Raw genomic sequence first — 27,184 nt, 5'->3', positions numbered from 1 at the left:
TCAATTTAAATTTATTTTTTACTTTAATTGATTTGATTGATTTTTAATCGTTAGAAAATTTAAATTTAATTTTAAAACAAATACTATTAGTTATATGCCAAGAATCAAAAACATATTTAATTTTTTTAAAAGAATTCAACAGCACACCAACGTGTAGTTGGTCTAAGTGAAACTGTGGTAACATTTTTAGATAGACATTAAATCATGGATGGTTATATAATAGAAAATTATTAGCAAAAATAGGATATGCATAGTAGTAAAACTTTTTTATGTTATAATTCAATCATATATCATTATGCACAGTAAATTTATTGACTATAATAATAGCTTTAAAAGTCATACTAGGGTAATTTTTAATTGATTAATTTGTTTTTTTACACTGAAAATACATAGTTCATTCAACTCAAATTATTAACATATCAATGATTTAAATTAAAAGTCATAAATAGAATAATTTCTAATTAATTAACAATCTAAAAAGAGTTACTTTTTACGCCCATCCAATGAAAATGCATTATTAATTGATCATGAATCATTATTATTTATGCTATAATAATTATTATAAAAGTTGACAAACTTACATGATATCAAAATTAATTAAACTCAATTTTTTAAGTCATCTAAGCTTCAATTGCCCCTCTTTCAACCCATTTTGCGTTATAGCATGTGAAATATATGCCAGACTGTCCATGAAACTGACCTCTGTTCTTATTCTCATCAATCATTCTCCAATTTAGTATCCTTTTCAATTTCATCCCATTTTTTGTCATCACATGTGAGATATATACATGTACAAATATTTATATATATGATATGATATATCTTACTATTTGTAGCTTAGGAATCTATTCATAGCAGCAAAAAGTAAACAGAACTGAACAACTAGTAATGGAAGATACTAGCTTCTTTGTGATCTTATCATCCTTTCTGCTTCTCATAGTTAGTACACAAACAAGCTCAGCTCAACTTACTCGTGGCTTCTATCGAAACACGTGCCCCAATGTGGAACAGTTGGTTCGTTCAGCTGTGGAGCAGAAGTTCCAGCAAACCTTTGTGACTGCCCCTGCCACTCTTAGACTCTTCTTCCATGATTGCTTTGTGAGGGTGTGTAAGCCTATCTATTTCATGACTTCATGGCATCATCATTATCATTTATCACACTAATTATATTTGGTGCTGATTGAGTTCAAATGACTACTTGCATGCTCATTTTGCATTCACTAATGCACACAAAACATAGGACAAACAAAACTTAGATATAGTTTCCTAAGTGCTTTTGGTACTATTCTCTAAATGGAATTGGAGTTTCACTTCTATAATTTGAGTTATAAAGATTTCCATTAAGTGACAACACCAATTTCTGATTGGAGAATAACACCAAAGACACCTATGAATTTGTATCTATGTTTCGTCCCAAAACATATGGGTTGGTATAAGTATGAAAATGCAAGAGCCCTTATATAATTTGTGCATGTATCATATTTATTTATTGTTCAATGATTTTAATTTACAAGGATTTTGAAAATGTTACTGTTACTTATATTGGTTTTATTTCTGGTCAGGGTTGTGATGCTTCCATTTTGCTTGCATCTCCAAACAACAAGGCAGAGAAAAATCATCCTGATGACATTTCACTAGCTGGGGATGGCTTTGACACAGTTGTTAAAGCCAAGGCAGCGGTTGATAGTGACCCTCAATGCAGAAACAAAGTCTCTTGTGCTGATATTCTTGCTCTGGCTACTAGAGATGTGATAAATTTGGTATGATAAAATACTTGATGTTACGGATAAAATACTTCTATATTGGTATGGTAAATTTGGTATGATAAAATACTTGAAGTTACTGATAAAATACTTCTATATTGGTATGGTAAATTTGGTATGATAAAATACTTGAAGTTACTGATAAAATACTTCTATATTGGTATGGTAAATTTGGTATGATAAAATACTTGAAGTTACTGATAAAATACTTCTATATTGGTATGGTAAATTTGGTATGATAAAATACTTGAAGTTACTGATAAAATACTTCTATATTGGTATGGTAAATTTGGAATCATATTACATTGCTATGATTTGCTACTTGAAGTTACTGATGAAATACTTCTATATTTTACCTCTAATCTAAATTCTGATATAGAGCAGAGACGGCAAACTGAAACAAAGGTGAAACGATTCTATATGATGTTCTTAGTCTTATCCATAAATAGCCAAGCTCTAACTAATATTCTACAAGAATTTAATTAGAATACGCTATAAAGGTTTTTTCTTTACTGTCTTTCTATCATGAATGGTCATTAATTGATAATTATCCATTTTTGTAATAATTATTTTAAAATTCATATTTAAAGTAATTTTTAATTTATTGATGGTGTAAAAATCCTTGCAATGATTGCATATCAAAGTTAAACACATTTTACAATGCCTTCTGAGTCTAAGTACTGATATTCAACTATATTATTTCTTTCTTTTCATTATAATTATTGTGTAAGAAAAAAATTTATTCTAAAATAATTACCATTTTAACTTTTTAATGTAACATTAATTATTTTTTTTTCCAGTTATATCCTGTATATTAAGATTAACTACAAAATCTAAAGATGAATCAATGATGGTGTAACGTTAACTTTATAAATTATTATTCTTTTTCATTGATTTGTTACATTTTCTTGATATGTGTAGAACAAACTACAAGGACAATTATTTTAGGAGAGAGGTAGTATATATGCTTAACATTTTTCAATATGCTAACCCAGCAACACATTATCTAACAGTCCTGCAATTGCGTAATGTAGGCTGGGGGACCATTTTATGAAGTTGAATTGGGAAGGCTTGACGGAAGAATATCTACTATTGCTAGTGTTCAACGCCAGCTTCCTCACCCTGATTTCAATTTAGATAAGCTCAATTCCATGTTTAGCTTCCATGGCCTCACAAAGACAGATATGATTGCCTTATCAGGTAACTTCACTAACACAAAGTGACAAGGTTCTGTTGTTTCATTAATCAAACAAAATGATTAAACTATGAATTTAATTAAAATGCATCGAGTTTTGCTATGGTGTTCGCCACAGGATACAAAAAAAATGGCGTTTGAGAGAGTGAGAGGGAGAGAGATAGAGAGAAAGAGTATTCTCTTATGTTGCTACTTTGCCCCTTTCTGTTTAGTGTCTCATTATTTATAGTGTTAAGGAGTCTAAATTGGCGGGAAAGTTAGTTAAGCCATGTGTCATTATTGAGCCAACCTGTCATGTATTAGATTGGTGTCCTTTATATTGATTCTGAGGTTAAACATCAATGCTGAGTAACCCATTACAAGTGTCATCCAATAACATATTATCATGTATGATAAATTTGTTGATTTTTATCTAATCAATTTAAAACTTGTAATTAGAATGATTTCTGATTGATCGACGGTATAAATATCTTTATGCCAGTGCATGAACAATAAACTCTTAAACTACATTTTTATTTTTTATTTTTTTAATTTATATTTTTAAAAAATGATGTGTTTTGTGTTAGGTGCACATACAATTGGATTCTCTCACTGCAACCATTTCTCAAGACGGATCTACAACTTCAGCCCCCAAAAATTAATTGACCCAACACTTAACTTACAATATGCCTTCCAACTTAGACAGGCTTGCCCTCTCAGAGTTGATTCTAGAATTGCCATAAACATGGACCCTGTCACACCTGAAAAGTTTGACAACCAATACTTCAAGAATCTCCAGCAAGGAATGGGCCTATTCACTTCTGATCAGGTGCTGGCTACAGATGAAAGGTCAAGGGGCACAGTCAACTTATTTGCATCAAATGAACAAGCTTTTAACAAAGCTTTTATTGAAGCTATTACTAAAATGGGAAGGATAGGTGTTAAAACAGGTAGACAAGGGGAAATAAGGTTTGATTGCTCCAGGGTGAACTGAGAAAGTATAATGATGGTATGTCATTTGGAATAATGTTTGGTGCACAACACCAAAATTCAAGTCACCACATGGCACTAGCAGTGTGTGAGAAGATAGTGGAACTGTGGAAAAAAAAAAGTGAGAGTAGCTGTAATATGAGGGTGAGAATTGTGAAAGTATGAAGCAATGTGTGAAAGCATAAGTGAGTAACATTATTCACTTTATTTATTTTTGTTTCATATATGAATATGAATTTTGCATATTTCTTAATTCATAGTTGAATTAATAATTGGAGTTCTTTCAACTCTATTAATGACTTTAAGCTCCCTTGGGGAATAAATGCAAAAAGTTTTTAATAATAAAAGAAAGAGAAAAAATTCTTTTGCAATTGGTTGGTGAGTGAGTTATAAACTTTCTTGTATATGTTTTTAATTCTTACCGATAAAAAAAATGTTAAAACATATGCAAGTTATTCATTTATAATGTATAAAACCTAAAGTATTGATTGTGGCGAGTCATATCAATTCCTTTCTATGGTCATTTTCTGTCATATAAACAAAATTTATCAATCCAATTTAATTCTTATCCAGTAACAAGGATTAAAAGAGATTAAAGGTGAACTCTAGTGACACTCTTTTTCTAACACTTTCTTTGTGATTGATTGAAATTTATTGAAAATCATTAATTTTAGTATAAAATTAATAAATCAATAAAAAAATAATAATTAAAAAAATTACTACACTAACTTAAAAATTCACTCTTAAATAATTCAAACATGCATGACATTAGAAGCATCTAAACATAATATTAAAAAAATTGGACATAAACTCGAGCTGTTTAAACTTAAGTCATAATTAAGCATCGTTATAAAGATAATCATCTAACATAATCATTCATGAAGTCTGTAAAGACAAATATCACAAAAAAAAGAAGATTGAATTATGATTTTAGAAATTTTTAAAACTTTATTTATTTGCATGACATTATTCATTCTTAAAGTTGGTAAAGACAAACATAATCATCTAACATGACATTATACAATGCTTTTAGCATCTATATTTATTTGCATTTAGTCAAAATAATTAGGAGTCATGATTCCTCTTTTAAGTTACAATTTAACTTTTGACTTAACAAAGTCATTAGTCATTCTTCTAATTGCTTAACAAAATCATTTGAAATTTGAACATCATGCTAGTGTACTCTCCAAGACTTGTCAAAAAAGAATACATTGAAACTAATTAGCAATTCTTCCAGCCGACCATCGTTTACTGCCACCGGAGGCGATAAATGGAGGTGTAATTGTTTTCCCTACCGAACATCCCAAAACCTTCAGAATCAGTGTCATACCCTTTAACCATGTTGCGGTTTGTGTAAATATCTGCATGCTTGTGGAATTTCTATCTAGCTTGAACGGCTTTTGAAGTTTGAGAATGATTTTCCAGGCATTTTCTCCCCTTTGCTGCATATTTTCTAGTAGCATCGGACATTTCTTGTTCAAGGGAGAAAAAATACATATGATTTCTTTAGAATAGATTATTTCTGCCATGAAAGTTAAGGCCGCAATGGGAAAGATCGGCTACAGAGATCATAAAAAGAGAGTGGGAGAAGAAATTTGGTGTAGAGGGTGTATGATAAGAATGTAGGAGTCAGATTAATCTAAGGGATACTATATGTGGCCTAGAAATACTAGTTAATATAATTTTCAATGTAGTGATAGTAAAAGTTAACTAACTTAATATTCCTTGAAATCAATGTTTGGTGGAAATGTCTATTTTTTAAAAAAATCTACATATCAAGAATGGAAAACTCACATTCCAAAGTTCAAATAAATGCTTTCATTGCAAATCACACAGGAAGGAAATACCATACCTGGGATGATATGAAGTAGAATCCGATTCCATTTGTTTGATGAAATTGTAAAACATTGATGAGTCACTGTCACACAATTCCATTTGTTGAATGAAACTGTTATATGACAAGCTGCTTATTGGGCTGACACCAAATCCTTTTAAAAACTCCTCCAGCTGTACTAGTTTGCAGATAGTTTCCTCCTTTTTAACCTGTATTTGAAACCTAGTTTGTTTTTTCGGCTCTGCTATTTAGGAAGCCAAACCATCTTTGATCGTACATCACACACACATTATCAGATTCACTAGTGGTATTTAAATAATCTATGTATATTCCAAGACTGTCCCTTTTACCTTCATTCTCACCATCACTTACGCTTATGGTGATGACAAATTCAAGTTTTCCAAGTAGAGTTATGCGTCGAGGGGGAGAAGGTGGAGCAGAAGAGAGGTCAATAGTTGTATAATTCTTTGTTGTCGTATACTCCAACCACTCTGCAACACTGCTCCCTGAGTAAATGTAAATAGCTTGGTAAGAACAATAATTATGATATCATTGTAATTTTCAACATGATTGTGACTTGGTGAAGTCAGGTGGTGGTTTGCAAATTTCATCACGTTGATTTGTGCATTCAACCCAATAGCCACTAGAGTATTTTCGTCCAAGTTCAAGCAATTCCCGAACAGAACCTGTTTCCTGTTTTCTGTTTTCCTTTAATTGTTCATCAGCTGTTGAAGGAAACGACCATAAAGTCTTCAATGATGTGCAATCTCCTGCCTCTAGAGTTTTAAGGAATGGGGGAAACTGTGGTAGAGTCGAAATTGAAGTTCAGTTTTTGACATGAACAGTTTCAAGGGACAGGGGAAGCTCTGGTAGACTCTGAAGTGATTCAGAGAAACTGGCTAATAGAGTTTTAAGGAACTGAGAAAGCTTTGGTATAGTTTGAAGATTCTTGCATAATCTAACGTCTAGATGCAGCAGTTGTGTAAGATTGTTGATGGATGAGGGCAATGCTTTCACTTCTGTCCGGACTAAAATCAATTCTATCAGATTCTCTGATATCATTGAGAATTCCCTTGTGGGTCCAATTTCTCAAGTATGGGCAGAGAGAAAATAGATGGATGCACACTAGTCCACATAGAAGAACCAAAGAAAACCATTATTTCATGATTTGTGGCTTTGGATAAATCTGGCAGCTCCTTTAGTACCTCAGGTTAACTTCTCTTAAATTCACCAGATTCTGTAACACAATGAAACAAAATGAAAGACATCACCCCGGCTAAATTACTTAATTTTGAATAAAAAAGTTATAACAATGAGACATTTATTTACTTGCACTCCATCCCAAAGCTTTTCTACATTGCTGTTTGGCAAATTCAATATTACAAGTTTTTTCAGCAGAAAATTTCTGGCAATAATTTTAGAGGGTAACCATTCCAATGAAGAAATCTTAGCTCACTTTCCAAAAATTGAATCCCTTTATCAGTAATATGAACTTGATCGGACAAGTCCTCATTAAATTTCCCAGAAATTTCCAGAAAATGTAAACGGCTCATCTTAACAAATAAGTCCGAGTTTAACTTCTGCTTCTTAATCTTTTGCAAGCCAATTTGTATGTTTCTAATGACTTCAGTACCCTGCCATCAATGTAGAAGAAAAAACTTAAATTATTACACACAAAAACAAATAAACCAATTGTTATTCACACGATATTATTTTAAGCTTGGCTGACCTTACCATTTTTCAATGCTTCATCAATGTCGTTAGAATCCCACAACCGATTGGTTTACAGGTAGGCTAGACTCTCGACGAACAATCACCCATACCATTTCTTGTATACTATCATGCATAGACACAAAACTATCCTCAGAGAAAGTTATAAGAGCTTTATCTTTCAATCTTTCTAACCCAAAAAACACTGAATTATTGTCTTCATTATCTTTCAATAAAGATTTTAGCTTGTCCACATTCACCTTTATAGTTGATGTAAGAAAGAAGCATGCCAGATCTAAAAAAATCTGTTGTTCTTTGCGATCATAACTTTGTTTCATTACTTTATATACCTCCTTAGGAGGCATTCTTTTTAAGCTTGTCTAGCATGCTTTTCCATCCTTACTTATTTTTTCCACGAAGAAGACGAGCCAAAACTTTAACAACTAATAGCCTTTGGCATAATTGATCATCATTTGTGATATCTCAGTGTACTCCTTTTGATGATCACTTTGTTTAAAGGCATTCAAGTTGAAAGTTCCAAAGCTTCATCAGAATTGAGGTCTGTAAGATGGTATGTCTTATTGACTTTGTTAGCCTTAAGAACTTGTTCATTTCTTGTTGTTACCAAAATTCTGCTACCTGATCCAAAATGGTCAAGAGCTATTTTGTTCTAAGTGATGTAAATCATTCACGTCATCAAGAACAATAAGAACCTTCATATGGCCAATTCTCCTAACAATATCTTTGGGTAACTGCATCCACGTCATATCCTAGTAGTGTAGAAAATATTTTTTTCTTCAAAGAAATTATTCCATGTTTCTTTGATTCTTCTCTTTCATGGGCTAAAAAATAACAACCATCATATTCAGACCGTAACTTTTCTATAAGGGTTGTCTTGCCGATACCGCTCATGCTCCAAATTCCAATGAGACATTTGTCTTCTGGCTTCTTTCTTATCCATGACTCTACAATTGTAATTTTTTCATCAATTCCAACAAGTTTTTTTGACATATCATGGGGTTTAGCCAACCTCTTCAGGACAAGTTGGATAAGTTCATTAACCACCACACTGTGATTTCTATTTGGAACAGAAAGAGAAAGAAAGTGTGTTAAAATCAATGTCGTTAACCTTAATTAATTAAATTATTTGGATAACGGAATGGGGGTTTCAATGTGCATAATTGAAAACTTCATTATATATATATATATATATATATATATATATATATATATATATATATATATATACTTGAACAAATATTAGTCATTAGTTAAAGATTTAATTTTACTAATTTCCATATTACATAGTAAAATTAAAATTATATTGCTACCTATGCACGTTTTTTTAAATTAATTACTTTAAGATATATTTCATGAAAATAATATTAATAATTTTTAAAATATGCAGATAAAATAATTCATAATATGTAATAATTAAGGGTATAAATTAATGAGTGTGTTTTTATGTGTGTATATATAGATTAATCAGTAATTATACATATCAATATAATTTATTTTAAATTTAATCATTAAAATATATTTTGAAAAGTAATGATTTATAAGCAACATGAACTAGTAATTATTGGATACTTGAGTTTCACAAATCTAATCTAATCAAGTTTAACTAAGTACTTAACAACAACAACAAATGTAATATATGTTAACAAATAGATAGTCTTTAACCAAGATGTAACAAAAATTTATACTAAACAAGACTTTCAATAAATGTTTGTCATTGATTAAAACCTCAACTTTATAATATTCATTGATCACATCTATTTTTGTTAACAATTGTATCTAATGAAGAATTCATTTGCTTAAATATTTCTATTTAATAAAAAATTGTAATTAATGTTAATTTGATAATTTTGATATTAAGTAATAACATTAAATATTATATTACTACTTATGTACATTAGTTATTCTAAGATGTTTTCACTGCCATTCAATCATAAATTACTAACTTTTAAAATAATTTTATAAAACTCAATGAATTTATGATAAATAATAGTTTTTAATTGTTTGACATTGTAAAATTATTTTACACGGTCATGTGTAGTCTTTTTTCTCTATTCTAAAATGTTTCATAAAAAAATACTAATTTTTATTATATAATAATATTTTTTTTATTTTTCAATTTAATTAAAAAATAATATATGAAAAGTAGAATCAATGATATTAAAAAAATAGTAACACGTGAATAATATTTCTTAGAGATAGATAATATATATAACAGTTAAAATATATTTAATTATTTTTTAATTTTAATATAATTTATACTTAATAGGCTATATATATATTATAGTGACTGAATTCAAAAATAAAAATATATAATTTAGTGGAACCCGTGCATTCCACAGATATAAAATCTAGTTTAAAGGTAAAATTTAATGGACCAAAAAAGCATTAGAATCTTAGCATTGTGGCATTAGCTAAAATCATATTTTGCAAAAGTAATAACTAATAATATGCATATAAACAAAATAACAATCAGAAAATATTGAGCATTTATGAAAAAAAAAAATACTTACTGAAATTTTGATGACTCAATTCCTGATAAATCAGCAGACTTATTCAAAGCATGTCTCCAGAGTTGCACCTTTGTCTTATGTTTACTTTCATGCTTAACAAATGCATTTTTTGCAACTCCCATATTAATGTCGTACATGTGTGGATTCTACACGGTAGAAAACTGGGATTACAATCCATTTGTACTTCTCTTTGCATTCAAGTATTGTGACAAGTTCTTCTAAACACCATCGAGAAGAAGCATAGTTTGGGGAGAATATGATTAACGAATGGATGATCCTTCAATTGCTCCAACAAGTGATGCCCATATTTCATCTTCCCTTTCAAGTTTATCATCTACAAAGGCATTTATTTTCTGTGTCAAAGGCCTCAGTCAAATGGCTAAGAAACCCATGATGAATGTCCTTGCCCGTGAAGTTAACGAAAACATCATACTTTATTTGAGGGTCCTTGTTGTCAGACATTATGGGTTTCTCCTCTTCACCGTTCAGTTCTGGAAATAACAGAGACAAAGAAAAACAACACAGAAAGAAAGAAACAAGAGCCTAAGAAATACAACTTATTGAAGGGTAGGTTGAAAGTGCAGAGTGGGTCTTTATTTTGTCTTAACAGCCGAATACGTATGAGCCTCAAGGTAACTGGAAACGAAAAGAAAAAGTTAGAAATGAAGTGGAAAAATCAGAGTTTATTATAAAACAAAAGCTTGATATATATATATATATATATCTACAACAAGTTGAAATGAGGAAGTCTAAGACAAATACATGAATACTAGCTTTAATTCTTCTGGATCAGCAAATTTCGAATTAACTAAGGCTTCATTCTTCTTTGAGCAAAAATGAATAATTGATGGAGATCACAGCAAACCAGTCATTGTCTGCCTTACAGTTAGAAGCAATCTGATTGACAGATTTTCAATAATGATGGAAAAAACAAATACTTTTTTAACAAATTTTCTTATTTAGCCAAAAAAAAAATCCAATTTCCCCAGCTACCTTTACCCTTTATTTGCCTAATTAACCACTTTTACTGTTTAAGGTGTGAATTTGGTACTGGCAAAACCGAATTCACACCTCCTCCTCCCTTCCTTTTTTTTTAACAGGTTAGAAATTTGGATGTTCAAAATCCGAATTCTGAACCTATTTTTTTTAAATAATGTATTTTTGTTAAATTAAAAAATAAAATTAATTTATATTTTGTTAGATTGAAAAAATATAATTAATACAAACAGTTAATGGATATTATACGTTCTTGTATCCACATGAGTGAGAATGCTTTATTCAGGGAAAGAATTCGTGTTCAATTTTTTTTTAACCAACTACCATCATAATTATAATAATTATAAGTAAGATTAATCTTTGACCTAATGGGTTAGAGGAAATATGTGATCTTGAGTTAGAATTTTTTTAAAATATAATTAATGTAAATTTTGTTAAATTAATTTGTTTTATTAAGATATTTAATATTATTAAAATATATTTTAAAATAATTCTGATCTCATTTTTCTATTTACATTTTATTTATATTTTTGTTAATCAAATAATGCTAGATCTTTTTAATAACTTTAAATATGTTAATAAAATATTTTTATAGAAATATTAATTTTTAATATGTTCAAAGAATATCTCTGTGCGAATATGCATATAGACATGAGAATATTTCTGTGCGAATATATATATATATACGCGGATATTTCAAATTAGATTTAAAAATCAGAAAAATTAATTTTAATCGTCAGATTATACTTAAAAAGAATGAAGTTAAAAACCCAGAAAAATTTAAAATTTAAGTGGTTTATAAATTAGTTATAAATTTAAAAGGAATAGGTTAATTAATAAAATTAAAATTAGTTATAAATTTTAAAAACATAATTAGAACAAATTAATCAATTCCGTGGCAACATGAAAGTTGTTTGGTTAAATTAATCCGTAGATTTTTTTACCTATTTGATAATCTTTAGTTAAGTTTTAGAAATATTTTTTTAAATTGGGTATCCGAACTTGTATTTGATATATAAGTTTAGGCATCTAATTAACAAAAAAAAAGGGTTCAGAAACCTATTTAAAAATCACAAATAATTCAAAGACCCGCAGATTGATTTAACTAGAGTTATTCTAACATAGTAACTAAGTGGAAATAGAACAAGTCAAATTTGCTTAAAGTAGTAGCAGCTAAAATGTAGAAAAAGATGAAAAGGGAACCCTTTATGATGTAGAAATCCGGCTGAAACTGGAAAGGAATTTATATACACACACAGCTGCTAAAAGGGAAATTGCAACCTTGATAGATATATTACCCTTTTGATATTTTCATTGAACCATTACCCGGTACCTAATCTAACAGCGACGATTGCAATGAGTTTACATTGATATATTAAACCACTAAAACTAAGACCACAATACCTAAATCCACAACAAAAAAACAGGAACTAGAAACTGTATGCATCTTGAGCTGCAAACTCCGGAAAGAGCATGATGGCTAATACAGTTTCTGGGCCAGTTGTTTTCTTATGAATTTATCTTAACATATAAACAGCTCTAGATGCTTGTTACTGTTGCATCAACTTGCTTCTCTTTCATTTGTTTTAAACCATAGCTATTTGTCCTTAAGTTTTTTTTTTTTTTTTTTTTGTGTGAGCTTCTCAATGTAAATATAGTTTCTTTACTCTGAATTATTTTTCAATGATTTATAGGAGGACCGAGTAGGAAATTCTCAATTTTTATTTTTATTTTCTAGTACAAGTAACGATTTTAGAGACTTCTAATTAAACATAGTTTTATTGTGGATGTTATTGGCTGCAGAGACATGAAATCCTTCAAGGGACAGGGATTGGATGGGACTAAGTGGTAGCTATTCTAGTGAAATGGAAGAAGCACAGCAGGGAACATTATTTTTGCAACATAGGGTCCAAGTTATTTACATAGTCTTTCCAAGGGCTCCTAGAAATTAATTGTGGTGAACTAGAAATGGGCCATGATTATAGTTTCTTGAAACCAGACCATGATTTTGGCTTATTAGAAGAGCTGTTGTTGCTTGATTTGTTTCTCACATATAGATATAGGATCTTAGAGTTTCCAAGTGGTTACGATACGAATTTGTTTTTCATGATAGTGGAGTTAATGAGGATTATTTTCGAAACCTGGCGTTTGAGTTATAACCTCATAATAAATGTAAGGCATATCAAATTGAAACATGTTTCATTTCCTGTCTTGATAATTTTGAAATTAACATTGGCAGTCTTGCAATGAATTTGGAATTTTTCTTGCAAATAACACCCTCCTCCAAGACTCCTTTTAGGAGGAATGTACATAACATGCATTTAACATGAATATTTAGTTGTAACAGATATGTCAAGGCACTTAACTCCATCTGCAGCTATTACTATAAGACAATGTACAAAGGCATACACTACTTTTTTTTTACAAAAAAATTGACTTTGTGGTTGCAGGGTGGCCATCAATAGAATTATATCCAATCATTTTACAACTACAGTCTATTGCCCATTATCCTTCTCTTCACTGTTACCTGCAAGAATTTGTCAATGGTCTCTGCAGCAGATAAAGCCTATAATAAGCTTACTGTTCACCTGACTAATCTTCTGGAAGTGCATTGGACTCTGACAACTATGAAATGGTGCACAACCTAGTAAATAATATATAATACCTCTATAAATTATCTTCGAAGTTACTTATTACATATGAACAAGTTTTCAACTAAATTATTAAATATTAATTAACTGATTAATTAGCATTATTTTTTAGTACAAAACATACGGATTAATTCACTCAAATTAAAGATTGATTTGTAAAATTTTATTAGTATAAAATTAAAAGATGGACCAAAAGCATTCCTGGAAACACATGAGATCAATGCTGTTTCATTTGAATGCTTTTTAAAAAGTTGTATTTGCATACCAAACATAGCAAATTACTATTTCTAACAGTAGAATTCTGGCTAAATTAATAAAAAAACTTCGGCTGCCAAACACAGCCTTAATCTAAGATTTCATCTTAATATGAAGCACAACCTGATTCCATTTGTTTGATGAATGTGATACATTGAGTCACGAAATTCCATGCATTTGTTGAATGAAATTGTTATATGCCAAGGTCCTTATGGGGCTGACACCAGAGGAATTCAGAACATCTTTGGTCGTACATCACACACACGTGATCTGATTCAATTGATGACCAACCCAAATAATCTATGTACATGCTGACACTGTCCTCTTTACCTTCACCCTCATTCATAGTGATGCTAAATTCAAGTGTTCTAATTATGTCTGTCCGTTGGAACTCACCAAGGACGAAGCAGAAGACGAAGCTCCTCTGCGGGGAAGGTGGAGCAGAAGAGAGATCAATAGTTATATGATAATTTCTTGTCTTGTACTCCAACCACCCTGGAACACTGCTTCCTGGATACATGTAAACAACTTGAAAAGAATCATTGTAATTTTCAACATGCTCACGATTTGGTGTAGATAGGTGGTGGTTTGCGAATTTCATCATGTTGATTTGTGCATTCAACCCAATAGCCACTAGAGAATGTTCATCCAAGTTCAAGCAATTCCAGAACATAACCTGTTTCCTATTTTCCTTTAATTGTTCAACCGCCGTTGAAGGAAACAATACAGTCATCAATGATTCGCAGTCTCTTGCATTTAGAATTTCTAGCGACGGGGAAAGCTCTGGTAGACTCTGAAGCGATTTGCATTCTTTGACATTTAAAGTTTTAAGCAATTTGGGAAGCTCTGGAAGAGTTTGAAGACAAGTGCAATATTGGGCATTTAGAGTTTCGAGGAATGGGGGAAGCTCTTCTATTGTTTCAAGCTTGCTGCAATTGCTTAGCTCCAGATGTAGCAGTTGTGTAAGATTATTGAAGGATGAAGGTAACCTCTTAATGGCACTTCCTTTAAGATGTAGCAATTTAAGCTTGCTTTGATGCCCAAATGATGAGGGAAGTGCTTTCACCTTTGTGCATCCTAATCTCAGTTCTTTCATATTCTTTGATACCACTGAGAATTTCTTAAGATTCTTGCAAAAATCAAGGTCGAGATAACTGAGGCTGCGTAAATGGGAATTGCTTGTTAGTATGTTAAGGGACTCGCAATCAGAAAGGTTCAATCTTTCAAGTTTGGGCAGGGAGAAAATAGATGGATGCACATTAGTCAACATAGAACAACCCCGGAGAAGTATTACTTCAAGATTTGTGGCTTTTGATATATCTGGTAGTTCCTTTAACTTCTTGGAGCACCTGAGGTCAAGTTCTTTCAAATTCACTAGATTCTGGAATAAAATGAAGATATCACAAATCTAAGTTACTGAAATTAACATAAATTATAACAGCTGATGAGACACATATTTACCTTCACTCCAAGCCAAAGTTTTTCCATTCCACTGTATGGTAATTTCAATATCACAAGTTTTTCAGTAGAAAAAATCTCTGGTAAGGATTTTCCAGAGTAACTCTTCCAACTAAGAAATCTAAGTTCAGTTGCCAAAAATTTAAGCCCTTTAGCAAGAATATCAACAATCCGAGTCTTTTGCTGCTTGGGCCAGCAGAGGTTGGTACCAAGAATATGAAGTTGATCCAAGCAGTCATAATTATCTTCTACAGAAACTTCCAGAAATCGTAGTCTGTTCATCTTAGCAAATAAGCGAGGGCTTAAATTTTCCTTCTTAGTTGTTGGCAAGTGAAGTAGTATGCTTCTAATGGCCTCATTACCCTGTGATCAACATAGAAGAAAAAAAATAATTTAAACATTATAAAAACCACATTTTCACAAAAAAAATTATTTGTTATTGAGAAGATTTTATATTTATTTAGGCTTTAACCTTGTAATTTTTCAATGCTTCATATATGTCATCGAGATCCCACAAGCGACTACGACTTCCAGGGTCTCCAGTAGACTCTTGACGAACAATCTCACAAGCCATTTCTTGTAAACTATCATGTATAGATATAAAATTATTCTCCAAGAAAGTTATAAGTGCTTTATCTTTCAGCCTTTCTAACCCAACAACCACTGAATTGTCACTTTCACTATCTTTCAACAGAGAATTTAGATAGTCTATCGTTATCTTTGTTTGTGATCTAAGAAAGAAACATGCAAGATCTAGAAAAATCTGTTGTTCTTTGCGATCCAGATCAACATAACTCAGTTTCATTATGTCACAAACTTCTCGAAGAGGCATTTTTTCAAGCTTGTCAAGCTCACTTTCCCATACTTCCTTATTTTTTCCACGAAGAAGACGAGCCAAAACTTTAAGAACTAATGGAATGCCTTTGGCATAATTGACCACCCTTTGTGATAACTCATCATACTCACTTTGATTATCACTTTGGTTAAAGGCATTCAATTTGAAAAGTTCAAATGCTTTATCAAAATTGAATTCTCTAAGACGGTATATCTCATCAGCTTTGTTAGCATTAAGCACTTGCTCATCTCTAGTTGTTATAAGTATTCTACTACCTGCTCCAAAATGATCAAGAGTTCCCAGTAATTTTTCTAGGTGATCTGAATCATTCACATCATCAAGAACAATAAGAACCTTCATACGACGAATGGTATCATTGGGCAATGAATTTGGAGTGTCAATTTTCACAACATGTCCTAATAGTTCAGTAAAAATTTCTTTCTTCAAAGAAATTATTCCATCTTTGCTTGATTGTTCTCTTTCATTGGCTAAAAAATAAGAACCTTGATATTCAGACTGTAGTTTGTTAAATACTTCTTGTGGGAGGGTTGTCTTTCCGATACCGCCCATACCCCAAATTCCAATAAGACGAGTATCTTTTGACTCTTTGCGTATCAATGATTCTATATCTGCAATTTTTTTGTCAATTCCAACAAGTCCCTTTGAGTCAACCAGGTGTTTACCCAACCTTTTCAGCACAAGTTTGACAATTTCTTTAAGTAGCTCATCATCATCCCTACATGACAGAGAGAGGAAGTGTGTTTTTTGGTTGAGTTGGGATTCGAAGAGGGGATTACATGAATAAGCTCCATATAGGCTATAAAAATAAGCTTCCCTATTAACTTAATTAAAAGCTATTTTTTCAAATTTTATTCTATGAAAAAATAAGTTCCATACTTTTAAGAGTTTTTTTTTATAAAAATTGTATAGCCCAACTTCTCCTTAAAGGAAAGGTAAAGTAAAAAAATGATGCATCAAACACACTCTCTAAGAAGATAAAATTAATGGAATTAAGTTTCTCCCAAAGTTAAAATTAATAGTATGTGCTAATTAGTTTATAGAAGCTCTTTCATTTATTTATTTTTTTCAAAAGTTGATTTGAAGTTATGATAAGATCATTTTAAATTAGGGAAGAAGCTTTAATTAACTTTACCTTTTTATTTTGATTAGGATAATACTTATCATACATATACTTTGTAACATTCCACTTCTATGTCATTTTTCTTTCTATCACTCTCTTATTTTTCATCACATCACCTATCATTTCTATCAATTTCTCTCTACCATTTTTTTTCTCTCTATCTCTTTTTTATTTTCACCCCATCCACTCCAAAATGAAATAGATGAATATCAATACTCTTTTAATTATTCTCTTATAAGTAAGAAGTTTATCTAAATATAACCTAAATTAAATTCAATAACAAAGAATGGTTGCTCCCGTGACAATTCTAGCATAGTAGCATTGGCTAAAATTATATATGCATAACTAATAGCTTAATAAGCTTATGTTTCTCTAAAAAAATCTATCTAATTGTTATATTTTAAAACAAACACCTAATTACACTATTACACATATGATCTTTAACAACATTTTTTTATCTAACACTTAGTAAAAATATTACTAAAAACTTTTGATGACAACATTTAAAAAATGTCTTCAAATATAAAAGGGTTTTAGAGACATGGACTATACACAATATTTGATAAAATATCATGAAAATATATTAGTAACACTTAATTATATTTGATGACATTTTTTAAATGTTGTAAAAAGTTTTTAACAACATTTTTACTCAATGTAAGAAAAAAAATGTTATTAAAGGTTACATGTGTAATAGTGTTAGTCCTCTCCATATTTTTTTCTCATCAAACACTCATCTCGTTTTCTTTCACATTTTTATTCTCCTAATTATTATATTTTAAAGCTTTTTTAATGAGATTTTAAAATCTATATACTATTAGTATAAATTATATATTATATTATTCGTTCATATATTTATAATTGGATTTTTTTCAAAATATTATATTATTATAACTTATTCTTTCTATAGTTAAGTAAAAAAATTTAAATAAATTGATGGTAATAAAAATAAAAATTTTACTTTTACTTACATTAATATTTTATAACATATTTTATTATAATTATTTATATAATAACAATCAACTATATGAATGAATTTGATATTTGTGAACTTAGGTAGAACAAAAGTCTATATTTATTAATAGTGTAAATATTTTTACTCAATTAGAAATCATCCAATATAATAAATTTGTTAATTTTTTATATAAAAAATTACTTTAAAGTTAAATATATCATACTTTTTTTTATTGATTTACAGTGTAAAATAATGGATGATTGTTAAACTCGTGAACTTATTACTATTTCTACGATACAAATAAAGGATACATCCTTTTTCAAATTAAGCAACTACGTTGTAAAAATAAGCATATAAACAATATAGAGCTAGAATTGAACATTTAAGGGTCTAGGGACCTTACTGAAATTTCGATGACTCAATTCCTGATAGGTCAACAGATTTATTCATAGCATGTCTCCAAATTTGCACCTTGCTCTTATATTTTTTTACATGCTCAGCAAATGCATTTTCGTAACTTCCCCGTTGATGTCGTACATCTGTAGGTTCTATATGGTAAAAAATGGGGATTACAATTTGTCCATACTTCTCTTTGCATTCAAGTATTGTCACAAGTTCTTCTAAACACCAACGCGAAGAAGCATAGTCTGGTGAGAATATGATCAACGAAATGGATGATCCTTGAATTGCTTCAATAAGTGATGGCCATATTTCTTCACCCCTCTCAAGCTTATCATCTACAAAGGCATTTATTTGCTTACTTTTAAAAGTGCCAATCAAATGGCTTAGAAACCCACGACGGATGTCAACGCCCCTGAAGCTAACAAAAACATCATACTTTGTTTGAGAAGCGTTATTTTTTGACATGGGCTTTACCTCTACACCCTTCAGTTTTGGAAATAACCGAGAGACAAAGAAAAACATTGCACAAAGAAATAAACAAGGGACAAAGAAGTCAAGCATATTGAATCAATTTCCGAAATAACTCAAGAGACAAAGTATATATGGTGTTAGATTAATGGAACAAGCGCAGACTGGATCTTTCTTAATTTGTCTCTGCAACCCGAATACATAAAGTAACTGTAAAGGAAAAAGAAAAACAAAGTTAGAAATGAAGTTGAAAAATCATAGAGCTTATAAAACAGAAACTCTACATCTACAACAAGTTGAAATGAGGAAGGAGAAAGGTTTCATATCTACCGAAAAAGAATTAGTGATCAATGGAAATGATGGTGATCGAAGCAGTGAACTCTTGCTCATGCATGTTCCTGCTGGTCTTACAGTTTAAGAAGCAATTTCATTGTCTTTCTATATCGGTCTTAGCAATAGCCGCCGCGTGTTTGGTCTGTGATTTTTTGTCCTTATCTATCAATCATAAATTACAATGCCATAAAAAACAACATCAGATGCCTAGTTCTTTATGTCTTTCTGCTAACGGTTCTCACTAGCTTAGGTGCTAACGGCTCTCGATAGCTTAGGTGGTAACGCTCCTTGATTTGGGTTTGAACTCCACGTGAATGCACACATTAATATCTTTTTATTTCATTCGATTTGTAAATGTGCTTCTCTTCATAAAAAATCATAAAGCGTGTCCATTGTCAAATTAATAGTATTTTAAAAATTTATGTGCATGTGTTGGCCTTTACTCAAGACATTAAAATGAAAAGAAAAATATAATTTGTGAATTGTGAGAAAAGAAAACAAAATAACAACATAAACTGAAATATCTTGCTGCGTATTATTATACTAGTAGAGAAGACAATGGATTGTATAATTTTTGTACGTAAAAGTAAATTTCATTTATTTAAGATGCTGATTTATTTGTTAATCTTATCATTTTGTTATTTTTAAGGTTGGCCGTGAAATTAAATCATCATCTGATATGCTCTGATATAAAGATTTAGCAGAAGAATTATTTGAGGGATTATTCAAACTAATAATCCATTCAGCAGTTCCCATTTTTTCTTTTCTTGGTGAAAATGTCCTTTTCAGGGTAATCAAAGGGCATGATTTATGCGAGCGGTAACACATGAAGGTTGTCAGAGTCCATAGCCCTTCATGCTCTTCAAGAGGATCAATCAAGTGAATAGTAAATTTAGAATATGGCTTTACTTGCTGCAGAGACTGTTGCCAAATTCTTGCAGGTACTAGTGAAGAGAAGTATAATGGATAAAATGTAGTAGTAGGGAAGGAGGATATAATTCTATTTGATGGCCATCCTGCAGCCACAAATCAATTTTTTTTTTATCATTAATCTTTTGACAGTATGTGTCTGAGACTTGTGTATGTCTTTGTATAATGACATAGTAATAGCTGGACATGAATTCAGTCTCATACTCATTACTTATCTGTTACAACTAAATATTCATGTTAAATTTGGATTTGAATCCTCAACGCTCAGTTTTTTTTTTGTCATCTCAAGAAATAATACATGTACAACAATTTGTACAGTAATTAATACAACATTATATTTTGTGTGGAAAATATAATGTCAGTGGCTTAAAACACTATTCTCTAATATATTCTAAAAAGCATTGCGTGTAAACTGAAGAGAAACTAAAAAAAAATTGCCTGAGCTTAGAAGTAGCTCCACCCTTGAGTTGCCGAGCTAGTAATTTATACAGTGGGATAAAAATTGTATATAATTTTGATTTTGATTTAGTTGTACATGAAGGTGCATGGCCTCCAACTTGTATGTGTCACCGTTTGGTGCGTGCCCTCCTCGCAACTTGCGTTTATAAAATATTTCTCTTTGTTTTTAGATGTTGAAATGAAAGCGTGCTTCAGAGTCTGATATCATACTATGTGCACCTTATTTGGCTGTATTGCTCGGTTTCTATCTTAGACGCAGGCTTCATATACTGTCACTTTATATGACTCCTAAGACTAATTAAGAAAATTGGAAAAACAAGATGTTTATGTGGGAACATTCTACTATTCTTGACAATAGCTTACATGTCAAACGTAATTATTGTTAGATGTCCACAAACAATATGTGGGGCAGTACACTCAGAATGAACTATCATTTAGTTGGAACATACAAATAATTATATGACTTGCGAATTTACTAACGACTTTTGGCTTATGACGACATTATGGTATTGTGGGAGTTTACTATTTCCATAATGGCATGAGAAATTTAAATACTAATTGAGTGTTTTGGGTGCTGAATCCTTTATTTTTAAGTTTTTCATTTATTTTGTTTTGTACGATATAGTCGATCCAAAATTTGACAATTATGTGGAGAAATTTTGCAGATTCATTTCTTGCCCAAAAATAAAAGAATTTAATTAAAATACACCAATAAAGTAATGGTCTTTTATACTATCAGTATGGTGAAATACTTAATATTTGTAATAATTATTTTAAAAGTCATTTAAAATGAATTCTAATTGATTGTATAAATATTTTTAATTAACAATATATAACATCACCTGAGAATTCAAGGTGAAAAAAAACACTAGAATTAATTATTTTTTTTATATATACAAATAGAAGTATTGAGATTAGAATTTAGAACTCAATTAATATAACCCATGCAAATTATTCAAAAATTCCCGGTCACTAAGTCAATCTTAGTGGATAACAGCATGAGACCCATTTGAAACAAGCAAGTAAAAGTAAGGATATAATTATCATTGATTGCATTCATTGTCATTTTCATGTATTGAAATTTAAAATTATAGATCCGTACACGTCCACTTTAAAATAAACCCACATTTGAAGAATTTTTTCGATGGAAAAAAACTGATCCCAAAATTCTATAAAATGTTGGGAACACATTAGTATTTGCGGGTTGTCGTGTAGTTAGGCTTATGAAGAAAAGACACGAGGCCAAAGTCTAGCAGACAAGAAATTGTCTAACATTATCTAGGGTCATGAGGTCCCATCAATTAGCAAGTGTTCAAAATCTTTTGCTCAGAAAGGACTAAGGAGTTTAATATTTCATCTCAAACAACTTGCATTTGAGAGTGTACAAATGAATCAGTAACAACCCCATTACCACATTAAAGATACAACTGATTCTGGGCACACAATAGTGGATTTTGTCAAAATTTATATATTTTGAAACAAGGGACACAATCTAGGAGCAAATTTTCAGTACTGCTGTACTATTTACACCTCATATATCATTTGACATTTTTTTTCTTATTTTTGTCATTGTTTTTTTAAAATAGAAAAAAATAACTATACATATTAAGTGCCATGATTTTGAGATTTTATTTTTAATAGGATTACATGCAAGACTGAAAATATTTTCCATAATATGTAAAGGAATGATGTTGATATCCATTTTTTAGATGTAGCCACTTGCCATGTGATTCTCTTATCCTACTTGGTGGTGGTGCATTTATTTTTATTTCCAAAATAAGGTTCAGAATAACATCATTTTCAAAGCAAGAGAATTTGGGCCAAAAAGGAACCTCAACAATTTTGATTTGATGTAGTCTTTTGACAAAGGCCACTCCTTGTATACTTAAATTCACATATAGTGCCAAGTAGTACTAGGTTCTCCTTTTACAATGAATAGCATTTAGGTTTGAAAATAATATGTAGGACAAGAAAGTAACTTAAGAACTAAGAAGCACATCAAACTCACTCTACCTATTTACAGAAAGGGACACTCAGAAGTGGGAGTTTAAGTTATCCATTTATTGGAATTAAGTAAAAAAAAAAAAATCTAGTCTAAGAATCTGAACACTTGAACCATAAAAATTCAGTGGCCCATGTAGAGTTGAGAAAGGAAGGATACATCATCATACAATAAAAAAGTTAAAACTCTCTTTCCTATTTAAGTTTTTTTTTTTCTTATAACATGTCATTGATATGAAATATCCATTAATTTTGTTGATAATTAATCTTTATCAGAAAACTTAATTTTTTTGTTGCAGTGAAATTCTCTCTTATTTAAGCTTTAAACCTTGAGAAAGCCAATGTGGCCCCTTTCTCTCTTGATCAAATGTCACACTTGAGCTGCTGATAGGAGTGGTGGGGTCACTGCAATCTCCCACCCTATCTGATTGGAAAGAGACAGAAGAATTTAGCTCCCTGGTCTTCCCATTGGGTGAGTTTGAGCACCCTAATGGAAGCAGATAAGGTTTCTTACAACAACTACTATTCTTCTTATTAACTTGACTTCCTCCTCCTATGCTTAAAGTCAAATCCACTTCCATTTCTTCATCAAATCCATCATTGTTGCTGCTGCTGCTTATTTTACATCTCTCAAGGGCAGTGTAGGAGCTAGGTCCTGCCTCATGCTGATCAGATCCACCAAAGATGTCTCTCTCAGCAGGCCTTTCTAGGTCAAAACCAATTTTCCTCTTTATGTTCTCTCCAGAACAGCTTCCACTCCTTTCCTTTGAGCATAAGTCCTCTCTCAAACTTCGAACATGGAAATCAGGCCCATATGAAATTAGTGTAGTAGTAGTAGTTTGTTGTTGTTGTTGAAGGAAATGAGAATGGCTTATGTCTATGCCATTCATAGGGGTCCAAAATTTCTTTTGTTTAGTTTCCTTTCTTAGGTTATCCATCAGCATCTTTTGAACACTGTATACCCGGTGTAGTTCCCTCACCTACAAATTCCAAACACCAATAATTAATTGCCAACTAGTAATAGCTTCAAATTTCAGCATGCCATATTGTCCTTTTTCACACGATAAAAATATATCATTGGGATGTGAAAAGAGATCTCCACAAAATCGACAAAATAATGTTGCATATGGTGTGTATTAGGAATTTTGAATAAATAATTAGTAAGGCTTATAGAATTATTGAAATTGTTTGGCCATGGATACAGTACAGATGTAACAGAATGTAGGACATTTTATTACATTGATTTTGACATCAGCATGGTCACAGTCAAAAGAATAATGATTGTACATTACTAGCAATTTATTGTACCGTGTCCTTAAAAAGGTGAAAGTCTCTCATTCTGTTGGATTGAAATCACATGTCCGTGAAAAAAGGGTTCTCCCTCGGCAAAACTCGGATAAAGCCCCAGTGTATAGAAAAGAGGGACAAGTACTTCGCTTCCCATTCTGCTGGGTTTTTGGAGTGTGGGTGGTATTTGGTTTTTAAAAAGAGTTCATACATGATATAGTGAACACAATAAAAAGTAAACAAAAAAAAATTTAGTGTTTCATTTGTAAATTTTAGAAAATAGAAAAAGTAAAATTAGGTAACACTTTTATATTTAAAAAAAGTATTTTCTTAAACCAATCAACACTTAACTTTTTAGGATTGTAACCAATTGACCCAAATTCATTAATTCAACCAATGTGGGACACTAATGTGTTATTTCCACACATTCAATCAGGAAAGAACATGAATTTAGAACCAAAGCAAGCCTTTTGATCCACCCTATGTCAACCTTTCTGGTATAAAGTGAATTGCAACCTGAACTTTGTATTGTTAATATGAGAAGATAAATCTTGCAGCATGGATGTGATGTGATACCTGGTGTTTGAAGATTTCCTCATGCATCTGCATTGTCTTTTTGATGGACTCTATGTTGTTTCTGTCGAGCATCCTATCCATGGGATCTTGCAATTTATTCACTCCAATACTACAATGTTTGTTAGTCTCTACTTTGTTCTGATAATGCTCCCAGACATCCACACCACCCACAATGTTGTTGCTGTCTACTGAGGATGCTAGAAGATTTATGGAATATTCAATTTTAGTTCCCATGCCTGTAAAATAAATTAATACTTTTTAAGTTCAGTGCCTAGTGAGTGTTGAGTAATGCATCAGCAATTGAAAAAATGACTTTTATTATGCTTATGCTCAACAGAAAAATGAATGAAACATATAATTTCTTTTATCTGTCTCTAATGTTAATAATCTCAGGAAACATCAAATACTAATAGAAGCAATGTTTAACAGGTAATCATACCATAATTAATTCCTTTGGAAGTGAAGAAATTAGCGAATTCATATATGGAATATCGAAATCCCAAAGAACTAGTCATAATATAAGCTTTATATCATGTGCAAACATTAAATTGCAAGATTCTGTTGCTTCCTTTTTAGGTGCATAGATATAGAGCCATATATTTCAAAGGTACTAGTTTAATGTTTGAATAAATTTGTCAAAACAGGGGAAACTTTACTAACCAAAAGTACAGAGGGGACAGAGAATTTGCTTATAGAAAGGTTCAAAAGTGTAAACAAGCATTGCCATTATGCTGAAGAAGAATGAAATAATGAACATTAGGTGTAGGCATTTATGTGGGTCTGTCTGTGTGGGATGAAATTAAAGCATCGCTAGCAATAAGGTCAGGCCCATATCATTGATCTTGATTTATTATTCTAAGAAATTAGGCACAGAAAAGTGTTCATTTCAAATTGTTCCTTATAAAGCTAGGCTCTATGAAAAGAAAAGGAAAATAAAGGTAAGACAAAAAAAACTGAATTGTTTTTTTTATCCAATGAAGCTCAAATCTCAAAAACAGAAATAGAGACTCAGAAAATAATTCAAGAAAATTAAAAGACTACACCATTCACACAAACACAAGGAGCTTAAATGTCATGGACATGAACACGTCAACAAGTTTTTTTCTCTTTTTATGTTATTCTTTAAACTTTTTGATGCATCACCATGGATGGACATGAATACCACTTCCAGAGCAATCAGAAAAGGCCTTCAATTTTCTCAGTTGATGATATGCATAAGAAGCATTAAATCTGAGAACTGCAACACCTTCTCACCATATTTGTTTGGAGACTCCACACCAAAGAAAAAAAAAATTAAGAAAACAAAAATACTTTTATCATTAGAACTTGATATGCCTACTTTAAAGTTGATGTAAAAGATCACCTGTTGTAAGAAGTACCAAAATTGCAGCTTTCTGTGATGAAGTTCATTGAGCATCTTCCTCCCTCATGCCAGCATTTTTTCCCATAGGTTAGTTTCACTAATATAAAACCAATTCTAACAAAACAAGTGGCCAATTCTCTATGGCTCTCGTTGAGTCATGGTTGGAAAAGGAAAGTTAAAGGAAGGATCAATCCAAGATAGTGCACTTCAAGAAGGAATTTGGAGAAAGCTCATAGAAACATCATCAAAAACTCTTGGTTGTTTGTTCTTGTTCAACCCTTTAGTTAGACACAAACAACAAAACAACCGGCTCAAATTTTAAAACAAGAGAATCACAGGGTTAATAATTAGGCATGACAGGCTGTGTGAGAGAGGGAAGCAAGGGAAAAGCTGGAGCTGCAATGTGTCTGTATATGTGTGTGACTGCTTGAATGATTTTGAGAGAGAGAAGAGGGAAGGGGATGTTATAATATGATTATATAAATATTTTTTGTATTTGTGAACATATACTTTAATTTAATGTATTTTGTAACATCAAACACATGGATCAATTGGTGTGGGTTGTTACAGCTCATACTAGTCTTATATTAAACCAAAAAATTTAATGTGTTTTTGTATATTTGTAAGTTCACTGTAATGTGGGAAAGGATAGGGCAGTGGGGACCACAAAGTAGCATATAATAATAAAACAAATGACACTCCTAAACATGAGCCAATGTAGGCCGGTGAACAAGATATTCCAAACAAAGTCTTGCAGGACTTAATCAAGATATGCATGAACAATGAAAGTTAGTGCTTCTTTCCTATAGGACCTACCATACCACCCTCTTTCTTTCTTTCTCTTCCCTTTTTAAAAAAATTGCTTGTTTTTGGATATTCAACGATTAAGATTTGATTATTCCTTTCCGTACATGCAGAACAATATCTAGAGATCTGTTGTGTTTGAGATTTCACCAGAGTGTGTCAATTTTTTTTCAGTTCAGGTGGTCATTGGGATTCCATTTGTGTAGTAGTGAATTTCTCTTTGCTGCAGTAAATAAGTTCCATTGGCTTGGGATTTTAAATTGATAAT

At 31.1% G+C, this 27,184-nt stretch overlaps 4 protein-coding genes and 1 pseudogene across 5 annotated transcripts; 1 reads left to right on the top strand and 4 right to left on the bottom strand.

Annotated features, from left to right (window-relative positions):
* The first annotated feature begins 686 nt into the window (after positions 1 to 686).
* LOC114367169 (peroxidase 16-like) lies at positions 687 to 4,217 on the top strand. The gene is made up of 4 exons (XM_028324282.1): positions 687 to 1,104; positions 1,563 to 1,760; positions 2,798 to 2,963; positions 3,525 to 4,217. The coding sequence occupies exons 1-4, from the start codon at positions 889 to 891 to the stop codon at positions 3,929 to 3,931; spliced, it is 987 nt and encodes a 328-aa protein (XP_028180083.1). The 5' UTR covers positions 687 to 888; the 3' UTR covers positions 3,932 to 4,217.
* Positions 4,218 to 9,998: 5,781 nt separating this feature from the next.
* On the bottom strand, positions 9,999 to 10,464 carry LOC114367676 (annotated as a pseudogene).
* A 3,491-nt stretch (positions 10,465 to 13,955) lies between these two features.
* Positions 13,956 to 17,521, bottom strand: LOC114367764 (disease resistance-like protein DSC1). The gene is made up of 5 exons (XM_028324956.1): positions 17,517 to 17,521; positions 15,835 to 16,933; positions 15,593 to 15,725; positions 15,366 to 15,529; positions 13,956 to 15,285 (listed from the first exon to the last, which is right to left on the bottom strand). Exons 1-5 carry the CDS (start codon positions 17,519 to 17,521, stop codon positions 14,098 to 14,100), a joined length of 2,589 nt encoding a protein of 862 aa, XP_028180757.1. The 3' UTR covers positions 13,956 to 14,097.
* A 1,079-nt stretch (positions 17,522 to 18,600) lies between these two features.
* LOC114367675 (TMV resistance protein N-like) lies at positions 18,601 to 19,356 on the bottom strand. The gene has a single exon (XM_028324868.1). The coding sequence runs from the start codon at positions 19,254 to 19,256 to the stop codon at positions 18,693 to 18,695; it is 564 nt and encodes a 187-aa protein (XP_028180669.1). The 5' UTR covers positions 19,257 to 19,356; the 3' UTR covers positions 18,601 to 18,692.
* Positions 19,357 to 22,699: 3,343 nt separating this feature from the next.
* On the bottom strand, positions 22,700 to 26,607 carry LOC114425728. Of its 2 annotated transcripts, none has more exons than XM_028392679.1 (3): positions 26,113 to 26,607; positions 24,750 to 24,985; positions 22,700 to 23,866 (listed from the first exon to the last, which is right to left on the bottom strand). In XM_028392679.1, the coding sequence occupies exons 2-3, from the start codon at positions 24,981 to 24,983 to the stop codon at positions 23,198 to 23,200; spliced, it is 903 nt and encodes a 300-aa protein (XP_028248480.1). In that variant the 5' UTR covers positions 24,984 to 24,985; positions 26,113 to 26,607; the 3' UTR covers positions 22,700 to 23,197. The 2 variants fall into 2 exon arrangements, with proteins under 2 accessions (XP_028248480.1, XP_028248481.1); XM_028392680.1 differs by lacking the exon at positions 26,113 to 26,607 and adding an exon at positions 25,912 to 26,053.
* Positions 26,608 to 27,184: the final 577 nt, after the last annotated feature.

Source organism: Glycine soja, chromosome 9 (genome assembly GCF_004193775.1).
Source record: "Glycine soja cultivar W05 chromosome 9, ASM419377v2, whole genome shotgun sequence".
NCBI classification, from domain to species: Eukaryota; Viridiplantae; Streptophyta; class Magnoliopsida; order Fabales; family Fabaceae; genus Glycine; species Glycine soja.
This window is presented reverse-complemented; position numbering and strand designations above follow the sequence as displayed.